The 13,317-nt window shown below is 35.5% G+C and overlaps 1 protein-coding gene across 1 annotated transcript in view; it reads right to left on the bottom strand.

The window, feature by feature from the left end:
• Nucleotides 1–7,780: 7,780 nt before the first annotated feature.
• Nucleotides 7,781–13,317, bottom strand: part of DHX40 (DEAH-box helicase 40) — a 39,125-nt gene continuing 33,588 nt past the window's right edge. Inside the window, exons 15-18 of the mRNA XM_079131374.1 lie at nucleotides 12,720–12,814; nucleotides 9,521–9,590; nucleotides 9,037–9,265; nucleotides 7,781–8,031 (exon numbers count right to left, since the gene is read on the bottom strand). Coding sequence (XP_078987500.1) covers nucleotides 7,892–8,031; nucleotides 9,037–9,265; nucleotides 9,521–9,590; nucleotides 12,720–12,814 — 534 coding nt within the window. The 3' untranslated portion in view covers nucleotides 7,781–7,891. The remainder of the gene's footprint in view (nucleotides 8,032–9,036; nucleotides 9,266–9,520; nucleotides 9,591–12,719; nucleotides 12,815–13,317) is intronic.

The raw sequence follows: 13,317 nt of genomic DNA, 5'->3' as shown, positions 1-13,317 counted from the left end.
AAACACTTGAAGATGTCCTGTGTTCTGCAACATTTGAAAGGACCTTTCTAATACCAGTCTAATAGTAGCTGCTTTAAATCCTTCTTGGAAGTGCACAAATTCTTTATTAAAATCCTAAGGGAATTATTATTTTATTGGAGTAATGCAGTACTGTAAATTAAATTTTCAATATCAGAATCTGGGATACAAGAGCTGCGTCAAGAATGGGTCCAAAATTTATTAGTAAGTGTCTTGCATTTTCATACAGACTGGAAGTCCATTTAGAATCCCAAAAGTAATTGACATTTGGTGTGAAATATCTGACGAACAAGTGCACTTAAATTCTGTTAAAATGACTGCTGTGTCATCACACGTAGAAATCTAATGAATGCATTGTTTTCTGAACTCATTCAGGAAGAAAAATAGATTGTGATATTCCGAATCATTTTAAAACACAATACTCTTAAAAATCAATGCAACATTTTTTCAAGAGGAAAAAAACAAGGTACAGATGATTTTAAAAACAACTAAAAACCCCACATTAATAAAGATCTGTAGCTTGGGCTGGGGTAATAAATGATGCTTTTTATGGGAACATGTTGTCCTTGCTAACAGTGTAGAGGCAGGAGAAAGGTTGTCAAATCCCTGGTTTAAAAATCCCCAAAAATGAGGGGTTTCTAAGCTATGTGTGAATGGCATTGTTATCATTGTTAACTTAAGGCACACCTTAAGTTAAAAGACAGAATAGACAACTTAATAAACCAAAAACAAATCCTGCTACCCAGATCTTTTTCTAACTATAACAAACTGACTGGTGCAATGTATGAATCATCACCTTGGCCTTTGGTTTTAGAAAGTGTCTTAGTAAGGTTGCCATATTAATAAGATAAATAAATTAATAAAGATAAGATAAATTAATAAGATAAATTAGTCAGGTTCTTTCAATTTTAAGCTATTTTAATCACATGTCCATCAACAGTAGATCCTTGCAGTCAGTTGCAATAAGTTTCATTAGCAAAAACTGCATTGCTTGGTCTGTCATTTCCAGGAGCACCAATTTCTCAACATCTATACAAGAAGCCTATATGCCACTACTTTTATATTTCATTGCAGGAACTATGAACTATGATGTGTGTATGTGTTTCTGTGTGGGTGTGTATGACACCTTACACCTCAAAAAATTCCTACTGTAGGATTCCTCAATAGCTATTTATATTAAATAAGCCCTGGCACCAAGGCTCCCCCACCTTAAATTGACCTTTTAAAAACAGCTTGAAGCCAGCTTGTATGCCTGTAATCTCAGCTACTCCAAAGACTTGAGGAGGATCACAAGTTCCCGGCCTGAGCATTTTAGTGAGACACTGTCTCAAAAACAAAAAGGGCTGGGGATACAGCTCAGTGTTAGAATGTACCTGGGTTCAATCCCTAGTACCTAAAAAAGGAAACAGCTTGAGCTAGCTACATTGCAAAAAGTCACAAAACCATCTCTCAGATATTCAAACTCAAATATTGAAAGCAGAACTTCAAAACATGTTTTGTACCAAATATTTACAATTGAGATTATAGTGAAGCCATGAGAGATAATACTTGAGCATTACCCAAGTAAGATAACTGTTTTTGCCATTTAAACAGCAGCTCTGAATCATCTCAGCTCTCCCTAGGGCTACTGATATGAATCCCATCAGGATTAGACTAGGTCTTTATCTTTTCAAGCAAGATAAAGAGCAGCAAGCCTATCACATGCCAGTAAGAAAATGAGTATTGCTTGGGTCTTGGTCAACATAGTGTCCACTGTTACTTTGGCTCTGTACAAAGTAGGTTACAGGTAACCTCCCAACAAAGGATGAAAAAAATGAAAGAAGCATTTAAAAAGCAAGGGAAAAAAACCTTAATGACCTTTCTGTTTTAATATGAAATAGAACTGAGATTTTATTATTATTATTTTTTGGTACCAGGGATTGAACCCAGGGGCCCTTTTTATTTTTTGAGTTCTGGTCTCACTACATTGCGGAGGTTGGCCTCAAACTTGTAATCCTCCTGTCTAAGCCTCCCAAATTGGGATTTTGGGCTTGCACCACCATGCCTAACTAGAATGAGTCTTTATCAGTACGGAGCATGTTCCAAGTAAAAAGCCAAGATTAACCTTATGGGAATCCAAGCTGGAAACTAGTCATGTTATACAGGCCCCGCCCATATTTTCTAAAAGTTAAATAAATCACATCCCAGCAGAGGAATGAAACTGCTTAAGACATTACCTTAAAAAGTCATCTCAAGAAAGTTGGTTTAAATATAGCGAGATCCTGTCTCAAAACATAGGAAGGACTGGGGATGTAGCTCAGTGGTAAAGTGCTCCTAGATTCAGTCCCCACTACCAAAACAAACAAATATAGTCATCACAGAGCAATGTGGACAAAAAAACCCAGAAGCATTTTAACCCTGCTGATCAATAGGAGTCAGATGCCAAGTCACAATATCCCTTTCCCATCCAAAAACAAGTCATGGGAAGCTGTAAAGATGAATAGAGCAAAAAGGCAATGAGGGTAAGAGCGTGGAAATGATTGTTGACCCCTCCCATTTCTAAATATGTGCTTTTTTTATTAACCTAGAGTCATTATTGTCTCCAATTAAAAGCAAAGCATGATCCACAAACAAGTTTCCTCAGCAATCTTAAAAGTTTTCTCACACTCTGGGAATGCAGTGTCAATAGCAATGTGCACACCTTATTAATGGTAATAAATTTTTCTTTGGAATGTCTAAAGAATGACATCTGGTAAAAACGTTTTTGGCTAAATCATTAATAAAACTTGAAGGAATTACAATCTAATTTGCACCTTGGACAAATATTTTTCAGTAGTACAATGCAAAATTAAATACTTGACATTAAGTTGTTTCGTAAAGGCTTTGAGAAAACAAATTGATATTGGGAAAATATTCTAAATTTTAAAGGCCTCATGTTCATCATAATGAACAGTTTTTGTACAGTACACCTAATGAACATAGCCCAATCTGAATATGTACCAAACCTAATACACACTAGAAATTACTTTTTAAATGCCTTACCTCATCCTGTCATGACTAATAAAAGTAGATTAAGCAAAACAAACCAAAAACCTAAGTTATTTCCAGGTACAATGACACAAGTCTATAATCCCAGCTATTGGAAGACTGACGCAGGAAGATTGAAAGTTTGAGTCTCAACAACTTAGCAAGACCATGTCTCAAAATAAAAAATTAAAAATGAGCTGAGGATGGGATTCTGTGGTAAAGTGCCCTAGGTTCAATCCCTGGTACCAGAAAAAAAAAGTCTTTTCTGACACATAAAAATTTTATGAAATCTGAATTTCATTTTCTCTAATAAAAGTTTTATTAGAACAAGTGATATTCATTCATTTATGCATTGGGTGCATAAATGCATTGAGAGTGGTTGCTCTTATTACAATAACTGAGACATTACAACAGATTGTATAGCTGGAAAAACTAGTATTTACTATCTGGCTTTATTAAATATTAATCAGATAATTTTATTATTTCCCATAGACAGTCTGAACATATGAAAAGTGTTAAATATCTAAATAAGTAAGATAACAAGGCTCTATTTTTCAGTCTGATTAGAATATGAAGAACCTCAAGGGTACAGTGCACTTTTAACACTGCAGATAGGAATGTGAACTGGTTCTTCTATTCTGCAAAAAAGTTTAGGAGTAGGCATCAGGAGCCTCAAAAATTATTTTCCTTGCTATACAGAATTCAACCATAAGAACATTATCACAATTTATTCAACCATTCCCTATTGATAGCTATATATTTTAGCCATATGTATGTGTGTATTTCTATCCATGAGTATACCATTTCAATATTTTACTACTAAAAACAATGGTATGTTAAGCATTTTAACGAATTCTATATTTAATATTTTTATAGATGCTACATTTAATATCAACAATTGATGCTACCCAGGGCATGCCTATAATCCCAGCAGCTTGGGAGGCTGAGGCAGGAGGATTACAAGTTTGAGGCCAGCCTCGACCACTCAGCAAGGCACTAAGCCACTTTTGAGACAAAGTCTTAAAAACAAAAAGGGCTAGGAATGTACTTAAGCAGTAAAGCGCCTCTAGGTTCAATCCCAGTATCCCCACCTCACCCCAAAACAAAGAAAAACAATTAATGCTAAACCTCCAAGAATCAAATTTTATGAGGAAAAGAACACATAATCTCATAAAGTTGCTATGACATAAATCTAGGGTATTCTTACTGGGTCACAGGTTGTACACATCTTTAACTCTGCTAGATGTTACTAATATTCTCTAAAATAAGAACAATTTATTCTTCTATACCAATACTTTTCAGGAATATTAATTATTGACAATCTGATAGTAATCAATGGCATCTCACTGTTATGTTCACCTGTATCTTCTTAATTATTAATAGGGTTCATTATTTTTTGTTTACTGACCATTTGTATTTCCTTTTTAATGAAATGACTAACATGTCCTTGGTCTGCTTTTCTATTATAACATTTTTCTTTTTTTTTATTTTGTCTTAGTCACGTGAAAGTGCATTCACATTCTTTTAGGAACAAACTCTTCTAAAACCATCTTTCTCAAGGCTCTCTCTACCTTTTTGCCTTAATAAGATCTTAGTCATTTGAAAGTGAATTCACATTCTTTTAGGAACAAACTCCTCTAAAACCACCTTTCTCAAGGCTCTCTCTTTTTGCCTTAATAAGATCAAGCATTCCTTTGATACTACTCCCTTAGAGCATTCTCAATGAAAATGGGAATTGCCACAATTAATTCAAAACACTGGATGCAGTGGTGCATGCCACCCAGCAGCTTGGGAGGCCAAAACAAGAGGATTCCATGTTTAAGGCAAGCCTCAGCAACATAGTGAGACCCTGTCTCAAAATAAAAACTAAAAAGGTGTGTGGCACCAGTGGCACATGCCTGTAATCCCAGTGGCTCAGGAGGCTGAAACAGGAGGATTAAAAGTTCAAAGCCAGCCTCAGCAAAAGCGAGGCACTAAGCAACTCAGTGAGACCCTGTCTCTAAATTTAAAAATACTAAAAAAATAAAAAGGGATGGAAAGTAGTGGCTCACTGGTAAAGCACCCCTGGGTTTAATCCCCAATATAAAAACATAATAATAATAAAAACAAAAACAAAAAAACTGTAATGATGTCATTTCTCTTTAACAAATCCATATATCCTACAGAACAGTTCAAAAAGGTTAGCAATCAAAGCTTTCCATAGTATGACCTCTAACAACATTTTTAGCATACTACCCCCTTCTATGTATAACACTATGTACAAATAAACTGGACTGTTTGCCAACCCTCTCAAATACCTCCCAATCTTTCCAATTTAGTCTTGATCCATGCTGTTCCTAGCATCCATCTGTTTATTGGAAATTCATCCTTTAAGGAATGTCCTTCCTTACAATATACTACCAACAAATAAATATAGAAAAGAATTTTTTTTAAATAAACACCAACTGGCAACCATTAAAATAAAACTGATTCAAGGGCTGGGGATATAGCTCAGTTGGTAGAGTGCTTGCCTTGCAAGGTTCAATCCCCAGCACTGGGGAAAAAAAAAAAAAAAAAAAAAAAAAAAACTGATTCAAGCAAAAAATCATCAACTGATGATAAATCCTCATATTTTGTGAGGATATTTTACATAATCTGAAAGTACCTCCCTATCAAATTACTTACGAATTATAAGAGTAACTAGGTTGAAGAAAAAAAAAAAAAAAACCTAACCAAATAATCAAAATTAAAATCACATGTATAGCCCAGCAACTTCAAGGCTAAGGCAAAAGGATAACAAGTTTGGAGCTAGTCTCAGCAACTCAGGAAGACCCTCTCTCAAAATAAAAAATAAAAGGGCTGGGGGTGTAGCTTAATGATAGAGCACCCCTGGGTTTGATCCCCAGTAACCTCCCCCCAAAAACTAATTTTTCACTGATAATGGGCAATACCACATACCTTCAGTTGTTATACCCAGAAAAGACACTATCATTTATGCAGTATTCCAGTCAAATACACCTAACCATAAGGAAACATTAGAGATTCTCAAATTGGAGACCTTCTATAAAATAACTAACCTATATTATGGGGGCAGAAAAAAAAGTTAATGCTGTAAAGGAAAAAGGAAGACTAAGAATCTTTTCCAGATTAAAACAGACTGAATACAATACATGATCCTTGAATGGATCTCCAACTAGAGAATATTATTGGGACAATTGATGAAATTTGAATATAGACTATAGATTTAGAATGTGTGCTAAATAAATACTGAGTTAAAAGAGCTCTCTTTTTAAGAATACACACATACTTGTACCACATTTAAAGAAACACACCAACGACACACACCTAAGAAGACAAACTGACAGGACTAAACAAGACAGTGTCTAGATAACTAAAGGTAAAAGTGAACATATTAACAACGCTGAAAATGTTCAGAGAAACAATCACCACTCACCTTCAAGGAAAGGCATAGGGATTTGGGTCCTCATATGATTTTTTTTTCAAGAAAGGCTTCAAGGACTAGGGATATAGTCCTTGAAGGCCTAGCATTCACAAGGCCCCAGGTTCAGTTCCCAATACCGCAAAACAATAATAACCCAAAACTTCTAGTTTTTAGTGCTGGAAATAAAACTGTTTAGATGCCAAAGGAAAAAACTAGACCAGAGTAGTTAGTTATACCTAAAAGAAATTCACACTCTTGGTTTTTACACAAAAATATCTAAAAACACACATTTATCATCTTTTAAGTTTTAATGACACTAAAAGCTTTATTTAACAAACATTGACTACTATGTGTAAAGCACTATGCTAAGTGTCATGAAAGATACAAAGGTGAAAAAGACATAGTCCCTGCCCACAAGGAGCGTATAATCTAGTGAGGCAGACAGACAAATACACAAATAACTAGAATACAAGGCAGTAAACAAGAGTAGGCAAGTGCTGAGTGTGGCCTGAGTGTAATACTAACTTAGCCTCAAAGTTCCAATTAGAAACACTGGTGAAATAGTGTTGGTTGCTTTGAAATCCCATCTCAAGATCAACATAATAGATGTTTAAATGGTCCTACCCAAGCAGCTGGAAGCAAGAGAGTAGGCTAGGTGAAGGGGTTGGTTGAAAGCACTACCACACCTACATACGTGGTGCTGATACAAGTATGTAGGTACAGCTAAAAAAGAACTTTTATATATATATATATATATATATATATATATATATATATATATATATATATATATCATCTGTCCTTTGGTTAATGGCTATAGCTACTGTTTTAAACAATATATTTTTATATAAAAAGGAATTTGTATAATCCCAGAAAAATCAATTTAAGGATTAATATTAATTCAAGAAAGAATCCTGACATAGGCAATTTTATTTACTAATTGATTCTTTTCTCTAAATATCTATAAAGCTCTGTAGCAATTAAACAGTTAGACATCTAAGTATTGCTGAGTAAAAACCTCTTATGTTCAGCCTTCTGAAGGAAATGGTCACATACCTGATATAACACTATTCTAATAGCAACAAGAAGGCCTTAAAGAGATTTAAGGAAAATAATTTTTAATGCTTCAATGCAAATGGAATACACGCTGATTAAATACAACTCAATGTTCTTTGAAAATATCTCAATGACAGCGTTTGATACCAGTTAAGGCCAGCAAAACTGAAGTGAGGAAAATATTACATGTATGTCTTTCATTGGTTTCATGTATCAATGCCTGTGACCATGCAATTCAATCTTTTCTTTCAAAGTTTCATTTGTTGGTATCAGTGAGCTATTATCTGATGCTGACCACTTCCTCTTCATAGTGCTGTCTGAAATAACTGGTAAAGTAGAAGCACATTTCCTGGCTGCTTTTCCTACTTCCTGAATTGGAGGGTTCACTGCTTAGCCTGTTTCCTTCAGTGTGTCACTGTGGTCCTGTGTCCTCTGCTGCTTTCTCTCAAGGAAACGAGCTCGTGCATCTGATATGGATTTGTCATCATTTCTTCTTTGCATTTTCTTTAGGATTTCTTTTGATATTCCATCTGAAAATATTACAAATTAATCCAATAAAACTTTAGTTTTGGGATTCAATACTAGTGGTATTAAGAGAAAGAGATGCTCTGACTTTTCAATGTTAAGAAAAGGAAAAAATAAAGTTATATTTTGCCCCATCAAAAGAAATAATGTGGGTCTGGGATGTAGCTCAGGGGCAGAGTACCTGCCTACCATGCACAAAGTCCAGGGTTCAAGCCCCAGTACCACAGAGATGAAACAAACAAAAACCCCAAAAGAAATGATGTAGACTGTGGTTAAAAACTAAGACCATATGGCCAGGAATGTAGCTCAGTGGTATAGTATACACTCAGCATCCATGAGACCCTGGGATTAATCCCTAGCACCACCCAAAAAATAAAAATAAGAGTCCTGATGCCAGTAAGTCAGAAAAACTGACCCTAATTCAAGCATATTTTTAACAGTGCAACAAAATACTTAGTGGCTAACATTTCTAAAGACCCTTCTGTGATTTGTAGTGTAAAACTTTTCACCATTCTATTCCTAGTTATGTTAAATAAGGATAATTCAATATGATCCATCAAAAAGTTTTATTGAGGCAAGAGCAGTGGTGCACACGAGGCTGAGGCAGGAGGATCAAAATCGCCTGAGCAACTTAGTGAGGCCCTAAGCAGCTTAGTGAGACCCTGATTCTGTCTCAAAGAAAAGAAAAGAAAAAAAAAGGGATGGGGATGTGGCTCAGTGGTGAAGTACCCTGGGTTTAATCCCTGGTACCAAAAAAAAAAAAAAAAAGTTTTATTGAATATTTTTTTTTTTTGAGTTGATAATAATTAAGTTTTCTGTCCTAGTTCAGTACCACAACTGTTTATGCCTCTGATCTAGGTACCTAGAATTTCAGGAAAAAGACCCTTGGAAAAGGAGGAGGTTCTGAGGTTAAAAATTCACAAAACTTTATAAATGAAATAAAAATAGTAAAGCACTTCTCGTAAATAGTATGACATAGTAGTTAAGAAGAGAACAAATGATTCACTCACCCTTAAGCTGCTTTACATTTTCCTTATTTGTCCATCTCCTTCTTACATCTTCCCTCACTTCCCGACGGGCCACACTGCTCAAATCATGTGCATTAAATTCATGCAACTTGGGTAACAAGTCTCTCACCCATTCATAACGGATAGGACACACAATTCTTGCGTAGACTTTGGTGGTAACTAATACCTCGTGAAAAATGATCCATTCAAGTTTAGTTTCCTGTTCATGAAGCTACACAAAAAAATTCATTTAAGGATAACTCAATAACCTGCCCCATTCTACATTAGACCAACTAAATAATAGCCCAAATCTTTCTGAATTAATTCCTATCTTCTTCAATCAAACAGGAGGCATGAGCCAACTAATACCCTTGGAGGTTAGAAACATGTAAATTTAACCTCAAAATGAAAAGTAAATAGTATTTGTATATTACTCATTCCTACATCTTTATAAATGTCTTCCTTTTATTAAAAATAAGGTACTTACTGCTGAGGAAGGATGAATGTGAACTGGGCTTCCACGCCCATCCATTGTGCAAAAAGTTCTCCCAACAGATCTGTAAATAGAAAAACCAAATGATAAAGACCAGAACAGTAAAACAACAAAGTAGAACATTAAGTCCAAAAATGAACAATTATGGTATGATCCTACTACAAACAGCACAGTAAGTAGCTTACCTTTCTTTCTTTCTTTCTCTCTTTCTTTCTTTCTTTCTTTTTTTTTTTTTTAAGAAAATCCCTTCATACCAAGAAACATCACAACAGCTGGTTTAAGGAAGCCACACAAACACTTTTCCATACCCAAATTTTTACTATCTCAGTGATTACTATACAGTATTAATATCCTCTTTCATTGCTGAAGCAATGAAGCTATTAATAAGTTTAACTGAAGTTTTACACTTAATTCTTTCAATGTTAATTATATCTTTATGCTAAAGTAACTTGGTAATGAGAGCTGATGCTTCATTTCTTAAATCTGAATTTCTTAATTAGACTAATCCATTTACAAGTCTGTCAGCACTACACTAAAACTCTCAGAGTTTAACATCACATCAGCCTGTTTCTGAGCACACTGTAAAAGTTGTTTTATCTCATAGGAATAAAGGCCAAATTGTTGCTGATACTGTGCCAGCTGGGTTCCCAGAGGCTCCTGGTAAGTGATATCAGGTCTGAAGGCCCAGCATGACATCCTCCACTAAAGCCCCCAATCATCATTGGGGGGCTTGACCCAACATTTGCCCAAGAGTACAGCCTACACCTACCAGCTGCGGTGGTTCAGACTTGGCTGCAGGGGTGCAGCATCAGGTGGCTCAACTGCAAATGTAGGACCACTACTGGCAGCTGAGCTGCTGGTGCTGACTTATCAGCTCTCATTTGAAGTGCCATGGATGGCTAGAGAAGCCATGTGGGAGAGTACAGTTTTGATTTCCACATGGCATCACAAGTATGCAGCAGCCAGGCACACAGAACTTAAGAAACTGCCCATAGGTTTAAATTTATTCAACTGACACTATAACCTCTCTACCAATTCATTTCAAATCAGTGATACAAGTTAAACAGTCATTTCAATTAAGTATAAGCATTTTAGGTCAATAATTAGTAATATTAATGATAATGTTGTATATGTGCTTAAGTTTCCAAAATGTTTTCATAGCAAACCCTCAAAACAACCTATGAGCTTTGAGAACCACATACTTTATTCAAAGGTCAAAACTGAGACTCAGGGCTGAGGATATAGCTCAGTTGGTAGAGTGCCTGCCTCACATGCACAAGGCCCTGGGTTCAATCCCCAGCACCACACACACACACACACAAACTGAGATTCAAATAAATTAGCTAGCCTTCTCAAGATCACAAAGCTAATGCATGGTGAAACTAAGTCCTACATATGTCTTCTGTCTTGAATGCAGTACTCTCTTATTTTTTATTATGTTACATCTGTGTTCAAAGGATTGACTTCTTCACTAAAGTCTGACAATTAGAAAAATCTCATGTATCATTTTTCTAAACATACAGTTAACCTCAAATTCTTAATTCTTTTCTACACCAAGTGTCATTCTAAGAACTTTGTCAAAATAATAGCCCTAGTCTAACTCAGTCCCTGCAGTATTTGACATGTATTTTTCTTGTAGCCCAGATCAGACTGCCTTATAATTATTCACTTACCTATCTGTATTCTCTACTAGACTTACGTATCATTTTGAATGATGCCAGGAGGGCTGGGCTTGTAGCTTAGTGGTAGAGCACTTGCCTAGTATGTATGAGTCACTGGGTTTGATCCTCAGCACCACATAAAAATAAATAAAATAAAGGTATTGTGTCCATCTACAACTAAAATATACATAAAAAATATATATATTAAAAAAAAAAAAAAGTAATGATGCCAGGACTCATATTCTACTCCACCTTTCTATCTTCAGTACCTGCCCAGTGTTTGCTTGTACATAGCAGGTAACCAAAACATTGTATTTTTAAAATTCTTAAAAAAAAAAAAAAAAATCTAAATCTAAAGGAAAGTCAGAGGTACCATATAAAAACCTTTTTTACCTAAACCACTGAGAGTAAGTTGCCAACCTGATGCCTCAACTACCATCCCCAAAAACCTGAGTGTGCATTTCATTTCCTACAATCAAGGACAGTCTACTACATAGCTATAATTCAACTATCAAAACCAGGAAATTAACACTGATGCATTATTAACATCTAATCCTCAGATGCCACTTACGTTTCACCAAATATTGTAATAAAATCCTTTAAAACAAAAGGACTGAGTTCAGAATCATGCATTGCTTTCATTTAACATGTCCCATTAGTCTCCCTCATTCTGGAATACTTCCTGTCTTTATGTGGTGCTGGGAAGTCTTGCTTCCAGTCCCTCTCAGAGCACTATTTACAAACATACAAATATTTATTACACACACTATTTGTATTCTCATATCAATTTATCCATTCATCCATCAAATACCTTCATAACTTCATTATGTTTTTTAACCCACTTAGTTGTAGATGGACATAATATCTTTATTTTATTTATTTATGTGGTGCTGAGGATTGAACCCAGCACCCTGCGCATGTGGGGCAAATGCTCTACCACTGAGCCATAACCCCAGCCCCGTAACTTCATTATTATAACTTGAAATTCCAAAGCAACTCAGAACTTGCTTTTGTTTTCTTACTTTCAATATTTCTCACTCTAATAATCATCAATATACTTAGTGATATGATCCATTCCTCTGTATATAGTGAATTTTGCATTCCACTGTTATCCCACTCCTATGAAGATCCTCTCCTCACTACTCTCACATCTTCATATGCCAGCTGAAATAATCCCTCCACAGGCTGTTTAAGGTCTGACATTACTTGCCAAGCTACCCCTTCTCAGGAATGCCATCCTCAACCTTTTTGGCTCTCACAGTCCACATGGGGTCACATCTCTACAAGAAAATCCTTGTTAATTGCCTTAGTGGTGATAACCTATGCTGGATCTACCCTTTATACATTCTCCTCCTACTCTGGGCCAATGTGGTTCCCCCTGTACAAGTGACAATTATGAAAGAGCTCATAATTTAAGTCATCATCACCTCAGAACTTAAACTGAATCTCCAATCTTTAATATTAAATAGTTCAGTATTATAATCAAATATAGTAGTATTTCTTGATCCATCCCTCAAGCTTATATTGCTTACCTTCGAGCTACATTTTTGAAATAGCCTGCACAAAGACATCTTCGTAGTACTTCATGTTTAGGGCCTTCAAATGTCTCTCTGGGGAAATCACTTTGCTGTAGAAAGAATATATATTCGGTAGTAAATCTCATAAAACAATTCAAAATTATCTTTTATTTTGAAAAGTCCATACTCCTAAAGACTTCTGCTTCTGGTCAATATGATGTAAGAAGAACTAGATTTAACCTTCCACCTGAAATAATTGAAAGACAGACAAAATTAAGAAAAAATGATTTCCAGAACACCATATATATCAGGCAACAAATGATAGCGACCCTTGAGAAACAGGAAATAAAGCAAGCCTCATGACTGCCCAGCCTACATTCTTTCTAAGACCAAGGCACAAAAAAGAAAACCCCAAACGGAACAAAGAGAGAACTCCTCCCTGAGTTGAGGAGACACAGCTCAAAGTACAGAAAGACAAAGGTGATTGAAATTTATAGTAACAAAGAGAACTACAAGTAGAACTCCAGAGATCTGCAGAAGGTCCTCAAATGCTGAGTATGAATAGTTTATGAATGTGAGGAAACTACTAGCCATGGAAGTATATTCACACCAG

Source organism: Sciurus vulgaris, assembly GCF_902686455.1.
Source record: "Sciurus vulgaris genome assembly, chromosome: 3".
Classification (NCBI taxonomy): domain Eukaryota; kingdom Metazoa; phylum Chordata; class Mammalia; order Rodentia; family Sciuridae; genus Sciurus; species Sciurus vulgaris.
The sequence above is the reverse complement of the archived record's forward strand: the minus strand, read 5'-3'. Positions and strand labels throughout refer to the sequence as shown.